This window comes from Chroicocephalus ridibundus, chromosome 2 (assembly GCF_963924245.1).
Source record: "Chroicocephalus ridibundus chromosome 2, bChrRid1.1, whole genome shotgun sequence".
Lineage (NCBI taxonomy): Eukaryota > Metazoa > Chordata > Aves > Charadriiformes > Laridae > Chroicocephalus > Chroicocephalus ridibundus.
In genome coordinates, this window is record NC_086285.1 from 125,442,896 (window position 1) to 125,463,782 (window position 20,887).

The 20,887-nt window shown below is 38.9% G+C and overlaps 1 protein-coding gene across 1 annotated transcript in view; it reads right to left on the reverse strand.

Moving 5' to 3' along the window:
- ST18 (ST18 C2H2C-type zinc finger transcription factor) overlaps positions 1-20,887 on the reverse strand; it is a 166,774-nt gene that overhangs the window by 15,391 nt on the left and 130,496 nt on the right. The window contains exons 11-15 of the mRNA XM_063326858.1: positions 19,426-19,637; positions 10,614-10,859; positions 4,448-4,563; positions 1,703-1,765; positions 787-855 (exon numbers count right to left, since the gene is read on the reverse strand). Coding sequence (XP_063182928.1) covers positions 787-855; positions 1,703-1,765; positions 4,448-4,563; positions 10,614-10,859; positions 19,426-19,637 — 706 coding nt within the window. The remainder of the gene's footprint in view (positions 1-786; positions 856-1,702; positions 1,766-4,447; positions 4,564-10,613; positions 10,860-19,425; positions 19,638-20,887) is intronic.

Sequence of the window (20,887 nt, forward strand, 5' to 3'; positions counted from 1 at the left end):
GTCACGGGATGCTCCCCTTTTTACGTGCATTCATGAGTTTTTCCAAGCCATCTATTATGGGATCCAATTTACAAGTTGCAGAGGGAAAGCTATGAAAGAACTCTAATTATCCTTTCCTCTTCCCCACATCCTTATTGACAAAGCCAATTCAATAACTAGATGACTGGTTGCCAGTGCCTCTCTTGACTACAGATTTTTGAAATATTCATATGTCCCTATACATCTGTCTATATAGCAGAGCCTGCACAGTCCTTTTGTAAGTGACATTTCATGGTGAGAATTATGCCAGCACAAAATCATATGACTCGATGTCTGCTTCGGTGACATTAAACTCATAGTATATGGTAGTGAATGACAAAAAATGATTTGCACGAGTTCTGGTCTGGTTTTTAGATTTATTCTAACTAGCTTTATTTCTAACTAAATAATTCTAATTTATTCTAACTGGATCAGACAGAGTTACTTGCCAGATATGTCTTACATGTTAGGTATTTTCTATTTGTCTCTGATTCAGAAATACTATGAGAGCAGCATCTCTCTTAGTGTTTACAATTTTTTCCCCCGGGTCCTGGTTAATTCATGAAAACAAAGGGATACAAAAATTAAGAAAGACAAATGGAGAAAAGTAAATTCTGTTTCACTCAAAAGCTTTCAAACCAGTTCATTTCAAATTTTGGACAAAGGTTTGACATTACTCAGAAATTCAAGTGAACAGGAGCATTAACGTAGGGAACATGCTGATCGAAGATAAGAAACAATGACATTTGTGCTATTATAAATACTTACTTAAGCTCCTGAGAGTTAGCAGCCATAAGGGATTTTAATGTCTTGTCAGCTAATGGACACCCAGAAACACTGAAAAAAGAATGATGTGAAATGTTTTACTAAAACAGAACATGGGGTTTGGTGGTTTGTTTTTTTTTGTTGTTGTTTTTTTGTTTGTTTGTTTTTTTGTTTGTTTTCCCCTAAAACAGCAGCCTCCAGACCATCTATGACTTAGAATGGGAAAAAGGAGACCCTCAAATATTTGCTCTTGGCAACAGAGGAGCAGCCAATGTCAGGCTGTAATTCTTAAATCACTGGAAATATATACGGTTAGGGACAAAGGTTCTTAAGCCCCTATAAAGCTTTGCACGGGGAGGCAGCGGTGCACAGAGTCCTTCCTTTATGTTGCCTACGTGAAGGGCAGTAGAGCATCTGGTCCATTTGGTTGGGAAAAGGCAGAAACTGCTTCCATCCTACTCCCGAATGGAAAAGTAGGAAATTATTGTTTCAACCCCTAATAGGCATAATAACCTGAGGAAAATGTTTAGCATCCTCAGATTATGTTAGCAGAACTATGAATTTCAAAGACGTTCGTAGAGATATTACAGAAACCTCATTAAAATATTGTGCATCAGCATCTGTACACAGAGTGTACATTTTTAAACTTAGAGAAGTGAAAACTTTACTAAATGACTTATCTACAGGACTCAGTTAAGACACACAGCTACAGTAATAAGCATATGCTGCTTAACTCCACCAGTCTATTGAGCCCAGACCTTCATATAGCAAAACCGGGAAAACCAGCCACATTTCTGTATGGATTATTTTCTGCAAATTATTTTTGAATACTTATCCATGATTAGTATAAGTCTGTTCAAAGATGACAACAGCTAAAAGTAGCTCTATTTCCTGCTTTAGGCTTCCTGTTGTTTCTTACCTGCGGTGTGAGGCATAGTTTCCTGTTACATGACCGCTACCATCACATCCTGGAGTTGGACAGCTATGCAAAGACGACGCAAAGAGAAATTAAGAGTATGTATAATAGATCCCACAGCCCACCCTACCCTGCAGTGAATTACATAATGATCCTTAGGGCAATCACATTCATCGTTACCCATCTCAACACTATTGTGACACTACAGAAAACTACCAAAACTTACACAACACTTCTAGTTTTCAATTATTACTTGAAACATAGATGGAAAAAAAATTTCCTATTTCCACCCTTATTTTTTCAATCTGTATAATGCTTTGAGGACATTTTTGGTTACAACTTGGGTTCTTAAAAGGACAGTTTCATTACCGGTATCAAATTTTGACAGCAATTCATAAATGTTAGGGGAGAAGTTTCTGATCTGACCTCCTGTATAACACAGGTCAGAGAACAGTAATGTTCTAAATAATTTCCTTGACTTCTGACTAAAAGAAGGCACCTTCTTTAGAAGCATATCCAATCTTTATTTGCTGACATAAATGAAAAATTAGGTGTTATGTTCCCTTGCAAAACTGAAAGCACACGAAGCTCACACAGCTGAAGTTCAGAGTGAGCACAAAAGTTTCCCAAGATGTTTCTCAGATGAACTGAGAAATGATACAAAGGTGGTGTGCATTAAGCACAAAAAATATGTCCCTTTATGCCAAGAGGTGGAGGTATGTTTAACCTGGAGAAAATGTTATAGTTTCTGTTTTTCCTCAGCCCTTCTTACAAAGGGTTGTGTCTTCTTTCACTGAGCCCATGGATAAGAAGGGCAAGAAGTAACTGTAGAAAACCTTTTAGTTGGTGCTCCATAGTAATGAGTAAGGGGTACCTGAGATCCTCACCTGGCTATTTTCTCTGAGCTGGCAGAGTGCTAGGAACTTTTTCAAACCTGTAAAGCAGCCTTAGGAAGACACCAGCCTCACTTTCACAGCCCAGTTCAACTTGAGTGATGCAGTTATAAGCAAGACAATTAACACGGAAAAATAGAAAGCACGTGCTAGGAGATAGCATTTATAAATTAGTTCAGTGCAACTGAACTAACCATGTCAGAATTTTTTTTTCTGCAAGTGCTTATGTCATTTTAAAAACTTCCTCATGATGGAGCCACCTGTATTGAATTGTTCTGTAGAAGTTCTGAACTCAATGGGATGATAGAAATCCATTCTGTTCCTTGTGTTACCTATAGAGTCTTCTGATAAATTAAAACTGTTTCTAATTTAATTTTCTGGATAACTATATTTTAGATACCTGTTTCTCCTCACTGTTTGAAAATAATACAGTAAAACCACTGTAAGCTGATCATTGTCCTTGTAAATACTCCAGGAATTATTTCTTAGGAGAATAGAAAAGTATTTTACAGATATCTGAAAACAGGTCAATATCACAAAGGAATAAATATTACAAAAGAAAAGCCATTAGTCTTCAGCAAATAAACTCTCAGTGATTTTTTTATGCATTTGTTTTAGAAGAGGCAAAACAAACCTGACCTGTAGCAATTTAGGTCATGAACTACAACTGCAGATATAACATGGAGAGTAGACAACGTGCAGACTGCATGGCATGAGGGGAAAGAATCACTCTTCACTGCAGCTTGCCCCAGGGAAATGCAATTTCTAGAGACAGAGGCGGATCTAACTGATTCAGTGCCACTGAGTCTGGGGAGCAGGCCACAGGGTGACGGGATGCGACTCATTTATTTATGGGTGAGCCTACAGTGATATGTTAGGGATGATTATCACTAAGAGATAAGGAGTGCACATGTCTAGAGAGACCTACTCTGGTTTGGGACAAAAAGAAAAGCGCTGTAAATGACTGTTAAGTCCTAGTTGACTGTTACAGTGAAAACACTGTATTGATATCAAAATGGTGTTGATGTGAATCCAAAGGGGTTTTGTGAAGAGCCTAGATGAGATTTTTAAGAAGCGACTAGTGTTATGAGCTGGTTAGGACAAATTTACTGAATGATTCTAAACTGAAACAAGCTGTTACATGCAGAAAGATTTAAGAGAATTTCTCTGCAGTTTTAGATGGCAAAGTTTTGGAACTTAAGACAGAGTAAGTGAGTCTCTGTACTTGGGAAAAGAGAGTATTAACGCGTTCTCCCCAAATGTAAATTTGTGTATCATCTGCTGGATTTTCATCAGGACAGAATAAATTAACTCTGCTTTGAAGGAAGAAGATGAAGGTCTGCTTAGGTCTGAAACATAGATTTCCTACAAGCTGGAAAACCCTTGGGCAGTTCCTGTCTGGTGTTTTATCTTTTTATGAACCTTGTATGTTTCCTACCTAAGAAATCCCAAAACTTCTATGCAAGCTCTCAACAGTGGATCTATGGTAAAGTTTATTTAATTATGTAAGCCAAAAATGCACAGCCGAACTCTAGCACGCTACAAAACCATGTGTTTTGTAGAAGGAACTGTTGCCGCTTTTTTACCTATCCATCTGAGGAATAAGGAGCGATACTCAGCATAACAATAGTCATGAATGTGCCTAGACCTCCAGGCCTACCCTGGCTTGTCTCAGCTCCAGGCCTCATGTCTACCTCATTCCATTCCCAAAACAGGGAACTAACTACCTGCAGTGAACTCTCATGCAGGTCTCCCTTCTCAGCTCCTGCAAATCTACTCCAAGGCGGCACTCAGAACAACGGTGTAGTCAGTCTTTACCAGGGCAGAGGAAAATGTGGCATTTTTAGTGACTCACGTTATGAGTTCCTTTTTGAGATCTCTTGAATGGAGCTTGGGTTTAGGACTTGGTATGGAGACATCTCCTGGATACTTCTTTTCCTCCATGTTTTCTGGAGAACTCACTGGATCTTTCTGAAATATTAGATGAGAATGTGACAAAAGGTTTCTCTCTTCAAGGCCTCCCACATATTCAACAAATAACTTGCTTTATCAAGAAGAGAACTGCTTGGAAAACATTAAAAAAAAGTCTTAAGAAACGATGGAGAGAAATGAAGAAAGTTTAGTACATCATAGTTTCACGTTCTCATAGATAGACTTTTAAAAAGGTTGTGAAAGTATTTCTGGAGGCAGATGCTAGATTAAGCCGTACATAGTGAAAATTTGGTTTCAATTTACAAAATGGTGACAAAGGCCAAAGAAAAATACACAAAGAAAATAAAAGTGGTTGTTGAATATATAGACCCAAACAAGACTTTGGAAAATATGTTCTGTTTTTTTCTGTGCAACTATAACACTGAATTTTGTATACAGTTGAAGTGAGTACCATTGTACCGTAAATTACAAAATTACAACCATAAATTAAAAAAACCACTATTGTACATAAACATATGTAAATGCAAAGCTTTTTAGAATTTAATGACTTGTTATCTTCTTCAAAGTGCAGATTCTTATTAAAATGAAAATCATAAGAGCAAAACCACTTTGAAATATTCTTAATATCAGGCGGCTAAGGGTAGTTCTTGATTTCTACTGTTTGTAGCTTAAAGTCTTCATGGCTAGAGTGCTGTTTGATGGGTGGTATGGCCCATGAGTATTCGCTCTCTTGGGAAGGCATTTTGGAAATCTGGAGTCCTGAAAGGAAATTACATTTTTGTTTTCTGAAAAAGTCTCCTTTGATCACTTCAAAATAGCTTGGTTTATACTGTTTTGAGAATTAATGACTTCAATTATTATTTTTATGAAGGATAAGTATTTCCTTTCTGGAGCGGCGCTCTGTGGATATTGTATCATTCAAGAATTCTCCAAAGCCCATAGCATCAATTATCGAATCTCTAATAATCCCTGCTGGGACTTCATGTTGGTTTTATGACTCCTTTCCAATACTCAGGTAGGTATCATCCAGAGATTACTGTCTGTAGGAGCAGAAACTGCTGCCTGTGGTTGAGGGGAGAAGCTCCCAGCTCCTGCTGAACTCATGGGGCTGGTGCCATAGATGCTCTGGGCTTGTGCAGCTGACGAACGTGCCAGGACAGAGGGGCAGGGATGTCTGCAGAGCTGTTAACACAGAGCGGAGGGCTGAGGAGAATCTGGACTGAAAATGGAGATTCTGCCTAACGGGACTTGTAAGCTCTGCGGGGGTGTTTCTTCTGATAAAGCTTCCATATGGTCCTCAATTCTGGCAGCTCATCTTTGCCTGTTTGGAGACTGGATCCTCAATATGACTTCCTTCTGCTTTCTGGTACTGGCTACCTACTGCCTTCTGAAACTCACACTACACATACATATAGAAACCATGCCATGTTATTGCTGTATCAATTACTACTGATTTTTGCAACTACATTTGTGGGGTTAGTTTGTCTCGGAGTAATCTCATCTGCTACAAATATAGAAAGCAAAAATACATATATTCAGCTTTCCTAAACACACTTTCATAGTAATTATCAAGTAATTATTTTAAATAATTAAAAAAGATCTGATATATTTCAGGCTTTTAGAATTTTATTTCTAAAGGAAAACTTCAGATAAGGAGTAATAGAGAAAATTAAAAACAATGATAGGTATTGTTAAAATGTTAATACAGAAACAATAAATAGTTGAAAGTCCTCCAAACATGGAAACAAAAATATTAATAACCAGAAGTGGGAAAATGAATGCCAGCTTTATTCAAGAATCAAGAAACCTCAAAGACTGTTTTCCAGCATTGAGCTAAATCCTGCTTCTGGTGGCATATGGGGGTGGTTTTGCCACTGCGATCTGCAGAATGGGGGTTCTAGTTCCTGAGTCTCTCTGCCCACAATTTTTCCCCTGCTTTTCTTATATACACATAAATGCAAGTTCCTACAGGGATCACCAGTGTAAGTCACTGTAAAATCAAAAGATCCCAAAAGAAGCAACAAAATGGTGGATGCTCAGTTGCCAGCTGCAAGGGATCAGATGCCAAAATAACTTCAAAACCCACAGTTTTTGAAGTAAGGTGGTTTTCATGTAATGTAATGGAGGTTGAAGGAGGCTGGCTTAGCAGTTTCCTCTCTAACAACTAACTCTGATCGACCACATCTGTATCACTGAACTGAGGACAAATGCTGTGTTTCCAAAAATTTAGTGTGTGTCTTGGCTGAATGCTAACTGTGTATCAAGACCAGGCACGCATTCCACACACTCTTACACTTCTTGTCAAAGGTCCATCTGAGAGGACCCTGGAGTAGAGGGTGGCAGAAAGACCCCTCTGGTGCTCCACTGGTATCCCGAGCTGCGTGATGTACCTCAGGATGCACTTGCAGCAAACACGAGAAGCTGTAACAGTTTGTGCTGCAGGTTTTACTAATATTTTCATATACATAGTTTGTGTTCTTTGTCTCAATTGAAAGATATCTCTTGATCTTTTGCTGGTGATGGACCAGAAACATGTGTGTGTGAGTTATTCGTCACAGTCTGATACATGCTGTACAGAGAGGACTGATCGAGAATTATGTATATCAAGGCCTGATGAAATACTACAGTATTGCAGTTCACAGCTTCATTTAATGATGCTTCACTGAATCATTTAGCAAAAATAAGATGGCAATAAATTGACATGAGTACATCTACAGCCACCAGCATAACTGATACTAGAGGGTTTAGAATTGCAGTATTTTCATTTTCTATCTTTGAAGTAATTAATTTTTTGGAAATTTTATTTGTGAATTTCCTGAATTGACTTATTAAGTTTTTTAATTTTTTTTTTTAAAAAAACCAGTAGCTATACACACACACGTATGTGCACAAACACGTACAATTTCATAGTAACTGCTCTTTTGAAAAAGAAAAAAATCTAATAAGGACCAAAGTGGGAATACAGCTTGTTTCCTAGTGACATCCATTAGTATATTTCCCAGGAATGAGGGATACGTATAGACATTTAAATGGGTGATTTCTCTAGCACTGTCTTAGCACCTAGTGGAACACTTGGTACTCTTCAAGCAGCAGGAAATCTTCAGATGTGTAGAAGCTGCAAAAGAAAGACAGTGCAAAGGGAATGCAGGCAGAAGAATACTGAAATTCTGCCTTTCTAGGACCTTACATCAGTACACGTGGCCCAAAAGGGGCTCCATCTCTCTGAAATGAGTAGGTCAGACCTAAAGACCAAATATTTTTTGGTCCTCTGCACTTAGGACTGAGCGCAGAGCATCAGGGCTCTGCTTGTGTACTTCTCCAGTGATTTAGCTTTACAGAGAGAGATAATTCTTTGGGAAAACACCTTTAGCACTTCCTACTTTTTGGTCTGTTAGGTGATGATCATCACAGCTAGTCAAAACCAACTGCATGAATAATTTTTCCTTTCCCATTTGAAGGGATTTGTAACTAAATGCTATTAAAATTCTGACGAATTCCAAACTAAAAGGAAAATCAGAACAAGCCCAATCAGTCCAAACACTACTATTTTCTACAAAGAACATGTGTGCATTCACGCATGCACACTACAGAAAGAAAGCAAGCAATGAAACTCCATTAATGTACAGATGGAAGTTTATATTGATTTCAGCAAAGACCAGAACATAATGGTAACATGAATAACAGATAATAGCATCTGGCACTTTTAACATTTTTAAGCCCTGAAATCTTTGGAGAACTGACAGTTGAACTAACTGACAGCTCTAGTTATTTCTCGGTGCTTTCCTTTTGGAGAGATTTTGAGCTTTTTCCAAATTCAGAATTTTTTTTTATAAGGGGGCATCTGGACAGGCTATTTCACTGAGAGAGAGAGAGACAATATTTTCTGGAAATTACCACCAAAATTAAGCAACTGTTGTGCATATGAACCAGATAACAATGAATTAGAAATAGATATAATCAGTCATTTTCTTTGCATGAGGATAACTGCCAGTCTTCGATTTGCAAAACAGAGCCTCTGGCCCCGAGATCACTGGACATGTCAATGGTCCCTGGGATGGCAAAAGCTCACAGCAAAGGTCTAGGGCCAGATCCTTGATTAGGGGCAAACTGCACAGTGTCAGAGCACCTAGTGCGAGGGGCAAGAGTGCCTGAACGTGGATCTTTATGTCTGTCGGCCAGTCTGCTGATGCCTCCAGCTCCCTGTAAGGGAGAGGGAAGCAGCCAGCCACCCACTGAGGCCTTCGGAAAGTTGAGCAGGCACTGGGGGGGATGCCGAGGCCCTCCTGCCACAGCTCTTTTGCTGAACTGCGGTGGCAGCAGGGAGGAGGAGCAGCAGGACAGGCCCCCTGCCAAGTCTGCGACACTGATTGATCCCCTGCAGCAAGGCGGTTCTCTCAAAGCTGGATGTGCTTGCTCATTATGCGGCATGAATGGGGAAGAGCCTGAGCCCTCAGCCTACCGCCTCGTGTCAAACCCACTCCAAAACCCTGATACTGGGATTGTGCTCTCATTGCTGAGCTAAGGAGCGTCATCAGCCCCACAGAGGTGACCGCAAAGGGCTCTTCAAGACAACCCAGCCTCCAATAAATGACTCTGTGGTGCAAACTCTTTCAGCCATCACATGAGAACAGACTGCCCAGTGCTGACAGATTTTTTTTCTTCACGCAACTGAACTATCTTTTATTTCCAGGTATTTTTGGAATTGGAGGCCTGGATCCCCTAACCTCAGCCCTAAATAGATTTATCCCTGTCTATGTCTTCTTGAGGTACCTTTTTTGATGTTTGAACAAAAGATAATTTTGTAATAAATATAATGTTCAAATGCTATTATTTGATATATTAAACCAATTAGGGAGGAAAAGTATTTGAAGCTGCATAAAAACTCCAAATTGGGACATCTTTTAGTCTGCTTCTTAGCTATCACTTGGGCTTGTCTATGTTTATTACCACAATTTTATCTAGTTAGCCCTTAAAAGTGCTGGTGGTCCCTTCCTGATTTAAAAAAAATAGAATCAATCTGTATTCTGACAGCCAGGCTCAAGAGAAAGAAATAAAATCAAACTCGCCAGCAAAACAGAAGAATAAGAAAGAAAGACCGTAGGAGGCTATGCCGCCTTGTTGCCAAGATAGGATAAACAGACATGAAAGAGAAAAACAGAAACAATACCAAAATCAAGGCAATTATCAAATTCAAAGTGGCAGCCTAGAAGATTAGCCATAAAAGTTGGAAAGTTACTAAATAAAAGTGTTTACTGAATTTTAGTTTCTCATCTTTGTTCCTGCAACTGCATTTTCGAGTTTGGCCTTTTACATTTCCTAGGACAGGTTGAAAAGGGAAGATGCCTCTATATACTCATCTAGTTTTTCTATGCTGTCTCCTTATCAAATAAAGAATTCAAAGTTCAAAGCTGGTAGAAATTATGTCCATACCCTCTTGTGCAACTTGTTGTAATCAAAACCTTCAAGAATTCCTAACAATTTTGTATTTCTGAATTTTTGCTCTCAGACTGTCATCTGGACCACTAGACTCACTCGTGAGATCTAAGACTCACTGGCAAAGATTTCTTGAAGTATGTTACATGTAAAATAAAATGTTTTCCACTGAAAGAATATTGCAGGCAAGGTTCTAAAGATGTGTTTAAATGCTTAGATAATGAGTTATCTAGAATTTAAAGTGTTGGTGTGGAAAAATTACTTTTTGTTTCATCATGAAAAAAACCCATCCTTGGTTTGGTTCTGTTTGGGCTTTTTTTCCCTGCTAGTGATCCCTAGGCCATTTGGTTGTATGTGCTACAGGACTGAGCCATTAGGAACAAAATTTAAAAAACAGTCCCTAATGGTGGATACCTTTGATTTCCTTATCTTAGAGAATTCTAGACATTCACAAGTAGGCTCTGAGGACAAGATTTTTCAAAGTGAGTAGTGATTTTTTTATGCCACATCTGAGAGGGCATTTAAGCCATCTGAGTGTTCCCAGACCTGTACCTGTGGAAATTGATTCCCTTAAACTGCACTAGATTGGTCATCCCAAAGACCACCATACGTACACTCATCCAATGGAAAAAGACACTGAGAAACTGAAAAAATACCTCTTTTTCTTCTTCTTTCCTGCCATGGGTCTTGCTGTAGTTGATAGGTGTATCCCAGCCTTCCTGTTCACAAAGAGCCTGGTAGAAGGCTGCATTTACCAGGATGCTGCTTGTTTTGAAAGGAGAAGAGGAGGGAGTGGGAAGTGCTGTGCTGGAAGAAGTGAGAGGCATAACTTTGTCTTGGCTTCGGTTCTTTTTCATGCTCAAATCCAGAGTTCCATTTTCATCCACTTCTATGTCAGCTCCCTGATGTGCAACAGGAAACAGAGTCATGTTTAGATACGGACATGATGAGGCTGCAACATAACCATGTGGTGCTTTTAAAGGATAAATATAAATGCAAGCTTTTATTTAAATTTATCTGAATCTAAAATCAGCTTTTCGATTTATATCAGTTAATGTCCAACTCTTAGGCAGACTTAAGAGTAGCTTCAGTAATGGTATCCCTGCATCTCAGCTTAAAGATGGTAAGTAGAATTTAAATAAGATGCCTCTAAACCATAACCCATACACCCTAAATCTAGTTTTATTTAAAAAAAGTTTAGCTTTAAATCTTCTTGATCTTTTCACTCTTACAGAGAACTATGACCCCAATTCACAGTTAAAAACATTAATGCATTGTTTAGGTCATCAACAGCATTACTATTACATATCTTCCCTTCCCCCCACACCCCGGAAACATTACAACATCTGCATTGTGGGGGAGAGAAGGAGGGGGGAAGAAATATGCCTAAAAGTAGCATAGTAGGAGAAATTTTCACTAGGGTTTTGTACATCACTCAAAATAACATGTTGCCTTAATCGCAGCTTGACTAAGGCACAGGTCTGCACTGAGACACCAGACTGGGAGCCAGCCACGTGAGGGTCTTAAGGAGGTTTTCCATGATGGAGGCCTTCAGCATGAGTTAACAAAGCCTTTGCTACTTGGGAAGTACAGCAAAGAGCAGCCTCTGATGGCAGAGGTGCGTGCAGTTTGGGGAGAAACCTAACTTCTCTTCCCAGGATGGGAGAAGCTCTCACAGCAGCTCCTGCTCACAAGAAGGGGCAAGTGCTGCTCAGGTGTACAAGAAGAACCAGGGAAGGAAAGCTCGCTGTTCTGCCTTACACTGTCTGATCACAGAAAAAGAGTACAAACTCCTCTTCTTGGAATGATGAAAAGTTCCTGGAAGTGCAATTTACTAATAGAAGTAACAAAAAAATTCCCCTCATGCTTAATATGCAACACTGCATATTGACATATAGGGAGGAGTATAAGACTAGTCTTTGCTATTGCCAACAGTTACTAAAGTCAAGTAGGGGAACAGGTGAAAGAGGAGACTTCTGGGGGAGCACTTGGCAGTCTAGTTCTGTGTGTTGCCCTGAATAAGGTGGAAAACCTTCAAAGACTATAGAGATGAATAACAGTGTCATAGATCTACACATCTAGAATGCTGTAATTAACACTGCTTTGTGTCTTCCTGATATTGTCATCACCACTATTTTGGATTTTCATCACCACAAAGCTCAGATACCACGTGGGAATTTGGGGCTAGATATGTCAGGTGCTGTATAACTGTAGGACACAGTCATATAAACCCAGACTGAGATTTCCTACCTTGAACTATATAAAAGTAAGCTCATAGTATAAGTGAATTACCTATACCGTCTGTTGTAAATGGAAAAGAGACAGGTATGTCCAGGGGGCAAGTTTTTCAATCTTTCTTAGACCTCTTCCTTAGGAATAGATGAGACACTGGCAGAAAGAGTCCCTTTCTCTTTCTTCCCATTAACTATTGCTGGAGACTAATGATTAGTCAACCATTTAATGGTTAAAGATAGGGCAGTGAAACTTATCCTTGCTTGAGGACTTTAAAAACAGTTGTGGTGAAACAGACCTTGTGCTGAAAGTGTGACATGGCCACCACAGTTGGACCGAAGGCACAAGTTTCCTTCAGTCAGCCTTGTCTCCTACCCCTGCCAATGGTGACTCATTTAAATGTAAAATGTGTTCAATGAAATATTTTTAATCAGAAGGAAAATGTTGGTAGGAGACGAAAATTTAGGCCCCAGTGATGTCTCCTCACTCAGACAGCCTGAGTCCATTTTGTATCCATGGGCCTAAGACAGATGCCCACCTAGATCGAAGCACTACCAAGCCATCTGCTTGCCCCCGGTTCAGAAACTCAGGCACCTCCTATGTTTGCTTCTCCAGCATAACAAAGTTCACATTTTCAATCATACAGCTTACAGAGAGAGATGTTTTATTATATTTATGGGAAGTAAATACACTTCTAATATGTTCATACTAAGACGCTTTGGTTATATCTTTCTGCCCCTTTTTAGTAAATAGTTTAATCTCCTGTGATAGTTTTAAGCCCTGAATTTGACAGTGCAGCTTATCCTGGATAATAACTTAGTAACCACAACATCTTATGCCATCTGTATAATATCAAATACATTTTTATACCAGCATTAATAAACCTTAGTTACAAAAACCCAAGATATTAACTATATCAGTGCCAAGCACACACTCCAGGATCTGACAATATAGCTCTGCCATGATCGCCCCAGTGTTTTTTGGCTTCAGAGTTGGTATGTAACTATAGCAATGAAACAGAGCTACAGTAATCAAGTTTAATGACCAATGTAAAGTAAAATGCTAAATATTGTAGTTGCTGACATTTTTCATAATAAAAAAACTTGGGTTAAGTCTGCACAACCAACATTCACATAAAATTCCAGACCTCTGTGACAGATGGCTTAGGAAAGGAAGCCATGTGACTGGGCTGCAGTAGTTTTATAGTGCAAAACCCATAAATAGTGCAGATTCTCTGTCACTGACAAAATATCAACTACTCAGAAGGCAACAGAGACAACAAAAAGGACCAAAATCTATCAAGTTCCCCTCCTTCATGAAACTGTACATAGAAAAATATCAGGAAATGTATTGTCTCTGAGAAACAGATACCATTATCCACAACAAGGAGCTCTGGCTGAAAAGCAGAGCAATTACTAGCATGGATATTTAAAGCTTTCTCAGCACTTCCCTGAAATCCACGTAGAAGTTGGGTTGTCCAACATGCACCTAATTCTGCTCAGGGAAGGCTGGGTTGTGTGTTTGTGAAGTAGCGTACAGATGGGGTTTAAGTGAGCTCACAGATGCACACAACAATTAAATATAGTCATGGAAAAAATATCCCCTTTTGCCCATCGCAGGATGGATCACACGTTTACAGCATGGCTTTTTATTCAGAATGGTATAAAAGAGCTATCACTTTGCTGCCTTCATAGCAAACTCCAAATGGCAGAGCAAAAAGAGAGGATAGTCAGAGATACTGCTCCAGTTTTCATTCCTACTCTCATCCCACCCTCCTCTCAATATGTGTCCTTTGCTTGTTTTACCATGTTTATTTTTACATTAATTTTAAAATGGAACTAAAAAGACAAAAATGGCAAATGGCAAAAAATGCTAGAGTGGTGCTATGACACGTTGACAGAACAAGGCATTTACTATGCTTAGCTCAGGCTTGTAAAGGCTGTGTTCTCTGCAGCGAAGGCAAGATCTTATTTACTGTCGACTCCGGTGCATGTGTGAACAGGCCTATATTTATCCATTTATCATGACATATTTAAATATAGCTACCAAAACAATGTAAACTCTTCTGATTCTTCCTTAAAAAAGTAAGCCAAATAAAGATGTAAATGTATCATGTTATTTCCTAACTTATATTAGTTTACAGCTGTGTAAATCTTTGGAGCCTGATTTTGATCTTATTTAGATTTACGTTCACATTTACAGTTACACTGGCGTAAACCAGGAAAAAATCCACTGAAGCAATGAAGAAAAATCAATGAGGTTGAGAGCTTACACACTCTAATTGAATTTAGGTTCCTCCTTATCTACTCCCACATCAGTGACAGTGTAATCACCCTCACAGGTTTTACCAACAGCTGGAAAAAGGGTTCCAGAATAAAAAATGAGACAAAAATGACTGAAGCATATTTTCGTTATTCCAGGATCTATTCAGTGAAAAGATAAGGTGGAAGTAGTACACCACTATGAATATCTATCTAAAATGAAGACTAATATAAATATGTAAACAAAAAAATGGTCTCTCTCCTCTTCAAGGGCTTTGTACTTTAAAGTCAACTCTTACAGCCTCCTTTATTTTATGACATAAATATTACAGAATATTTTCTAGTACATTATTAAGTCTTGTCCTTAGAACTGAACTACATCAGCTAGGACAATAAAGGATGTTGTTTTTTGTGATAAATTACTCCTGCATTTTTTCATATGCTTTTGGTCCCTCTGATCGCTCACAGCATTTAATACTCTGCAGTGTGTCTGCAGTAACGATTACAAGTTAAGCTTTATCTCATAGCTGGATCAGAAAGAGCAAATTATTGTGCCTGCATGAATCTTATTTCAAACCTGTGACCTTAGGGAGATTGTATCATTTCATAAAAGGGGGGTTTATGTATTCTTTGGTTGGCATCAGCCATACAACTTAATACTAAGTAAGTCCAAAGAAACAACATTATCAAAGATTTTGCATTCCCACTAGCAGTTCACTCTGGTTTGGAAAGCTCAAAAAGGCTCTTTAGTTCTGGTATTGGGGGTAATTTGGGAACTAATGTCTTGCCACGTATACGAGTACTATTGTTAATGCAACTCCATGAAAAAGAGTTCAATCTTTTCTATTCCCAGCCAATAAAAATACATACACATGGTCTTCAATTCTTCAGACTTAAATTTAAGCAAATGAGTTCTGCTAAAAAACCCTAAAATACTAATTTGGGTCAAAATAAGAAAGCTTGTAACTGCCCAGCAACATCTGAGACAAAAATGAAGTCACAATTTCGTCCCAGAGCAATTCACAAATTAAAAAAAGCTAGCCAAGAATGTACTCAAGGAGCAATATGCACAGCAGTAGAACAGGATGGTACCTAGTGACATTCTTGGCTGATTTTTCATCCTGTATTTAGGCGTTAAGGTATTTGGAGTAAAGGACTGCCTGACAAACGTGCTGAGTACTAACTACATTTGTGAAATAATTGATGTAATTATCACCATCATCAATATCCAAGAATGGAGAGATGACATAATTTTGTTCAAAAACAGAATTTGAACTTTAAACGTTTTTAGCAAGTGTCATTTTTTGTTTTCTTTCAAGGCATAGTACGCATATGCCATTTTGTCTAAACAGGTGGGAAAAACACCAAAACAGTCAACAAAATATTTGGCAAGCAGTAGTGATGAGGATACAGATAAACTGTATTGCTTGCAGCTACCTCTGTGAGACGTGAATGTGGCGAGGGCTGTAAACAGGGAAGATCCCTGGATGTTATGATGATGTAGACTCTTGCGCTGCGCTAGAAACCGCCGGCTAAGCCTTCTAGGGGAGTCCTTCTGTTGGCTTCAATGGGAGTTGATTGAAGCTACGTGAACTGCAAATCAAATGCAACCAGGAGACTGGTTTGGGGTACTGACCACATGAGAACTGGCTGATCAGGACTATATTCAGGGGAGCAGTTTATTACAATCCCAGGTTGGGTGGCTCGATAATGTAACACTAATGTGGTATTAATTGTTTTTGAAAACAATATCATCGGGGTATCTGATGATCTTTGTATTTTGTATGCAACTCATTCATAGAGAAAGCTTAGGATCCATTTTACTGCTCTTTTCAGAATGAATTTATTCTTTAAATTGCTTAATTAAAAATTCATAATTTTAATCTTGAGATATTTGGCAAATCACCTTTGTACACTGGATCTCTTTGGAAGTTCTGCTTTCCAATGGTACTGTTAATGTGTAATCTGATTTGTCTACCCTTGCTAACCTTCTTTTTCTTGTTTTGTTTTAGACTTTTCCTTTTGAACTGATACGTAGAGAATGAGAGATTTATGTTTGAAAATCCATTAAATTAATGAAATTTGGAACTGTGCTGTAAAAAACCTTTTTCATTTAAGAATTATCTGTATTTATAGAAAAGTGGTGAACATTCAAGGTAAAACATCCAACTCTTACTAAAAAACAGACAACACTCTGGAGCTCAAGAAATAGAATTTGTGAGACCAAAATAACAAAAAAATAAACTACTTCAGGAATACACTTGTGCTAAAATATGTTTTGGTGTTTTCCCCACTTGTTTAAGCAAGATGACATATGCATGCCTTGAGTGAATACAAGAAAACAACGCTTGAAATGTTTGAAGTCCAAGTTCTGCTTTTAAAACCTAGAAGCATAATATTTTTACAGCTCTGACAACTGTGTAACTTGCAAAGGATTTCCTGCAAGTCCAGGAAATCCTCTGCAGTTCCACATGTCCTTGCTTTACCACCATGCTGCCTCCCACCTGCAAAGTGTCATGGCTTGGGTTGCTGGGAGGCTGCCTGATGCTCATGTAAGAGCAAACACCTTTACAAGTCAGGAGCTCTGATCTGCTAAAGTATGGACGATGCTAATTAGGGTTTTTTAGGCAAAGGAACAAAAAAATATGGCAAGGGGCAGGGCTGAGAGGTCTGATACTATGGGGCCCTCAACACAACCATCCCACACAGGTGTTTTCAGAGCTGGTGAGTTTGTGTGCTGTCAAAAGCTGAAAAAGGAAATCATTAACTCTGTAGTCGTCTTCTGATGCTGCATTATTTGACTCCAAACACTGATAAAGTCTCAAGAGATGCTTTTTATCATCTAAAAACTTTTAAGATATTCTAGCAGTTAAACATTTACCTTTGCAGCCAATACCAGCCACAAAACAAATCAGAAATATTGATAAATAGATAGAAATATCTTTTAAAATAGCCCCTTTTTTCATTCATATTTTAAAATAGGAAAGCATCTTCATTAAAGAGAGTCTGGAGATTTATTTCAACATCGTTTTGTTTGAATCCTGTATGATAGAAGTAATAAATAGCCAAAAGCAAATAAAAATGGGTTTTGTGTGGTTTTGGCCACCAAATCTGTTTGGGGCTTACTTGCCTGTGTTCTGGCCAGAAGCTAATTCTGATTCTTCTGTCAGATGTTTTGTAGCAGCATGCCCTCCAGAAAGTCTGGCAAAAGTGGAGGCAGGCAGATAGCAAGGTATGCAGGTGATTTTCTTTTAGGCTGGATTCCTGGCTGTGAAAAAGGAGCAAGCTATGTGCCCCAAGTGTCCTTCTATATCGTTACTGTTATGTTCACTTCCATTCAAACCTTCCCCATGATTTGGCAACTGTTAAGCAGGTACGGAGGAGAAAATCTTTGGGTTATGCCTGGTCCCTTTACTGCTCTTCTCTGGCAAGAAGGTCTATTGCTGAGGTCAGCCAAAGGCTATGGCAGCAATTTAATCCAGCCATTGGCATCAGTTTCCATTTCCCTGCTAGAAGAAGTCTCTACTGAAGACCAGTGGAAGGTATCTCTGCAGCAGATACCACAGATGGATCTGAGATCTGGGAAAGGTTCTGTGAGCGATTTTGGGGACAGATAATGTTTGTGTTATGGAAGATGCATGTAGGCACACTCTAAAAAATCTACTCCAATGCGTTCTGCAACATTGGTTTCAAGGTCCAAGACTTCACATGTGGAAATCAAAGGCAGCAAAATAGAGCATACCACCCTGCAAAGGAGCAAGGCTTGGCATACCTAACAAAGCATTATGCTGGTGGTAAAATAAGTGGTTCCTCTCAAAGCATAACAGTTAAACTCTTAGTGATGGTGGGTGAAGGCCCAACCAAACTGTAGACCAAGAGCTGTGGAAGTCACCTCTAGCCAGACTAAGCTTGGTGCTACAACAGACAGGGTGGAGCAACACTGACTTGCAGAGAAATAGGTCATCTGTCTTTTGGAACACACATGGTGACTCAGAGTCCCACAGCAGAAACACACCTGCTACTTTGTGTTTTGATAAATACACCTCTTTTCACTCCCCAGCGATTTCTTCTTAAGTTCTTGTAATGGCATCCTCTCATCTACACAGAGCTTTCAAAAGTTTCATTGCAGTGAAGCATGTGTAACTTTAATACAAATAATAAACAACAGTGCTCCCACAACCACGGTCATCAGAAGAAAACCTTGTCTATTTTCATCAGCAGTATAATACTGTGTAATGGTACAGAAAATAAGGCTCATAGCTCACACAGTACCATTTGTAAATCATAAAGATCTGTGAAGAAACGCAGGGCAGAAACCAAAACATGAAAGTCACACAAACATCTACAATATTAGGCAGCTTTCCATTATGACAGACTTGCGCAAATTATCTATCTCCAAAAGCTGTGGGCCTGATTCTCCTCTCTTGCCAGCAGAAAGGAGAATTTTAACAGTCAGTTGTTATTTTCCTCCCTATACCTTGTCAAACTGTCATGAGCTCCAAACACAACAGACTCAATAGGTGTAGTTCTGTTCCATTGCTAGCAAAATATCACCTTGATTAATCACATGTGGGGTTTTTGTTTTGTTTTGTTTTGTTTTTTTTTTTAATCAGCCTCCATAATGATTGCTTATGGCAGGTTTCAGAGGGAGGAAAATTCCCTCTTTAAACAGATATAACTCATTATCCACCACAAATGTTGCTGGATTTCAAATATCCTTCTTTTTTCCTCCCACAAAACTCCCCCCTTGTATTTAGGGCTCAATTATGAAAAGAGTAACAACATAATTCCTGCTATTTATTTATTTTTATCGGAACTGGTCACTACATTACTGATTTTTTCTCTGTCTCTCTTCAAAAGAGCATGCAAACAGAAGCCTCCTTTTGGGGGATTTAATGCAGTCACTAACATGAAAGACAGTTTATTCGCACAGTTCAGTAGCTAGCACACCCTCCAGGTTCTTGGACTACCCTACCTTGGCAGACAGACTCTGTGGTTTGTTGGAGAGGATCTCTGCTGCTTCCCTGCAGCGGGTGGAAAGGTTCAGGATAGCAGCAGCTGCTGCTATGTGGGTGTCTTCACTACATTGACCGTAGCTATAAGAGTTGGCATGGCAAGGGCTCTGTGTGTGGGCGCTAGCACTAGGCAGTCGATTAGAAAATTTCACTGGATTTGAAAAATGCTTTGCTGTTGAAGAGAGATTTGATTAGCAATTGCACGTATGAGATTTTTCCCATTAAATAGTTTTGTTTCTCAGACTACAAATTCATACATTAAAATATTCAAAGAATACATTTAAAACAATCCATTTCCTATTGGCAGTAAGGGTTTGCTGTAAAAACGGCTTCAGAAACATGATAATTTAATTTTTACCCGACAAGTACACATCTTTCACCAAAGCATCTGAGAGTTTTACTCAGATTTTATTATTTTTTTACTCAGGCATTAAGAGCAGTGATGTCCAAGGAAAGACTGAACAAGCATTAGTGTGTTATCCATCATGACCTGACAACACTGCTGGGCAAATGTAATTGTAAATGTAGCCTTATAAAGGCTTCCACTTGGAGCTCTGTTGTGTAAAAAAACAACAGTGACTTGTCCAGTCTTAGCGAAAACAACACTGCTTACCCTATTTAAATGAGTAAGCCTGTTATTTAAAAAAGCTTTGCTTATGTGAGTAAGAACAAGACCAGGCTCTTGAATGAACCAGAGCAACCAGTTATAAACATTACCTGTTAGGAACATTCCATCCTGATTTTGTGGAATTGTTTAGAAATGTATGTCTACCCTTTACTCAGTTAAAAAAAAAATATAATGACAATGAACATTCAGAATAAAACGGATCTGGGCTCACTGTCTTATGTTGGCTATCATTTGTAATAATACACAGATTTATTAGACACAAAGAGGTCAGCTGAGAATGGAAACCTAACAGGTGAACAGAAAAGCACTTTCACAGACAGAAGTGGTTCTTTGTTTTCTGCTCCATCAGCAACACTTACTCTAAAACAGGTAAAAAAAGAACTCTGCTCTCTGTTCTGGATTTTGGAGCTTCAGATGTCATTAATTGTTGCAGGGAAAACACAACACCATGATTTCAGCTCTTAGGAAGCAATAATCACTTCTTTTGTCTGTAGCTCTCACAGTGTCCTACAAAGATAAACTAAGCAAAATCCAATTTCTCAGCCTACACCCAGATACACCAAGAACATTTCTGCAGATGTCCATCTGCTCGCTCCAGACAGATCTGAGCCCCAAGGCTCTGGATCCCTTTGGACGTAGAGCTTTGGCTGAGTGCATTTTAACGCTAAGACCTACACAAGACATTGGAGATGTTTGTCATCTTCCCTCAAACTTGGGATGCTCTCAGAGCAACATTTGTTTGTGCGCACTGACTGTAGTGGAATGCTATATTCAGTTTTTCTAGGTGCTGGAGG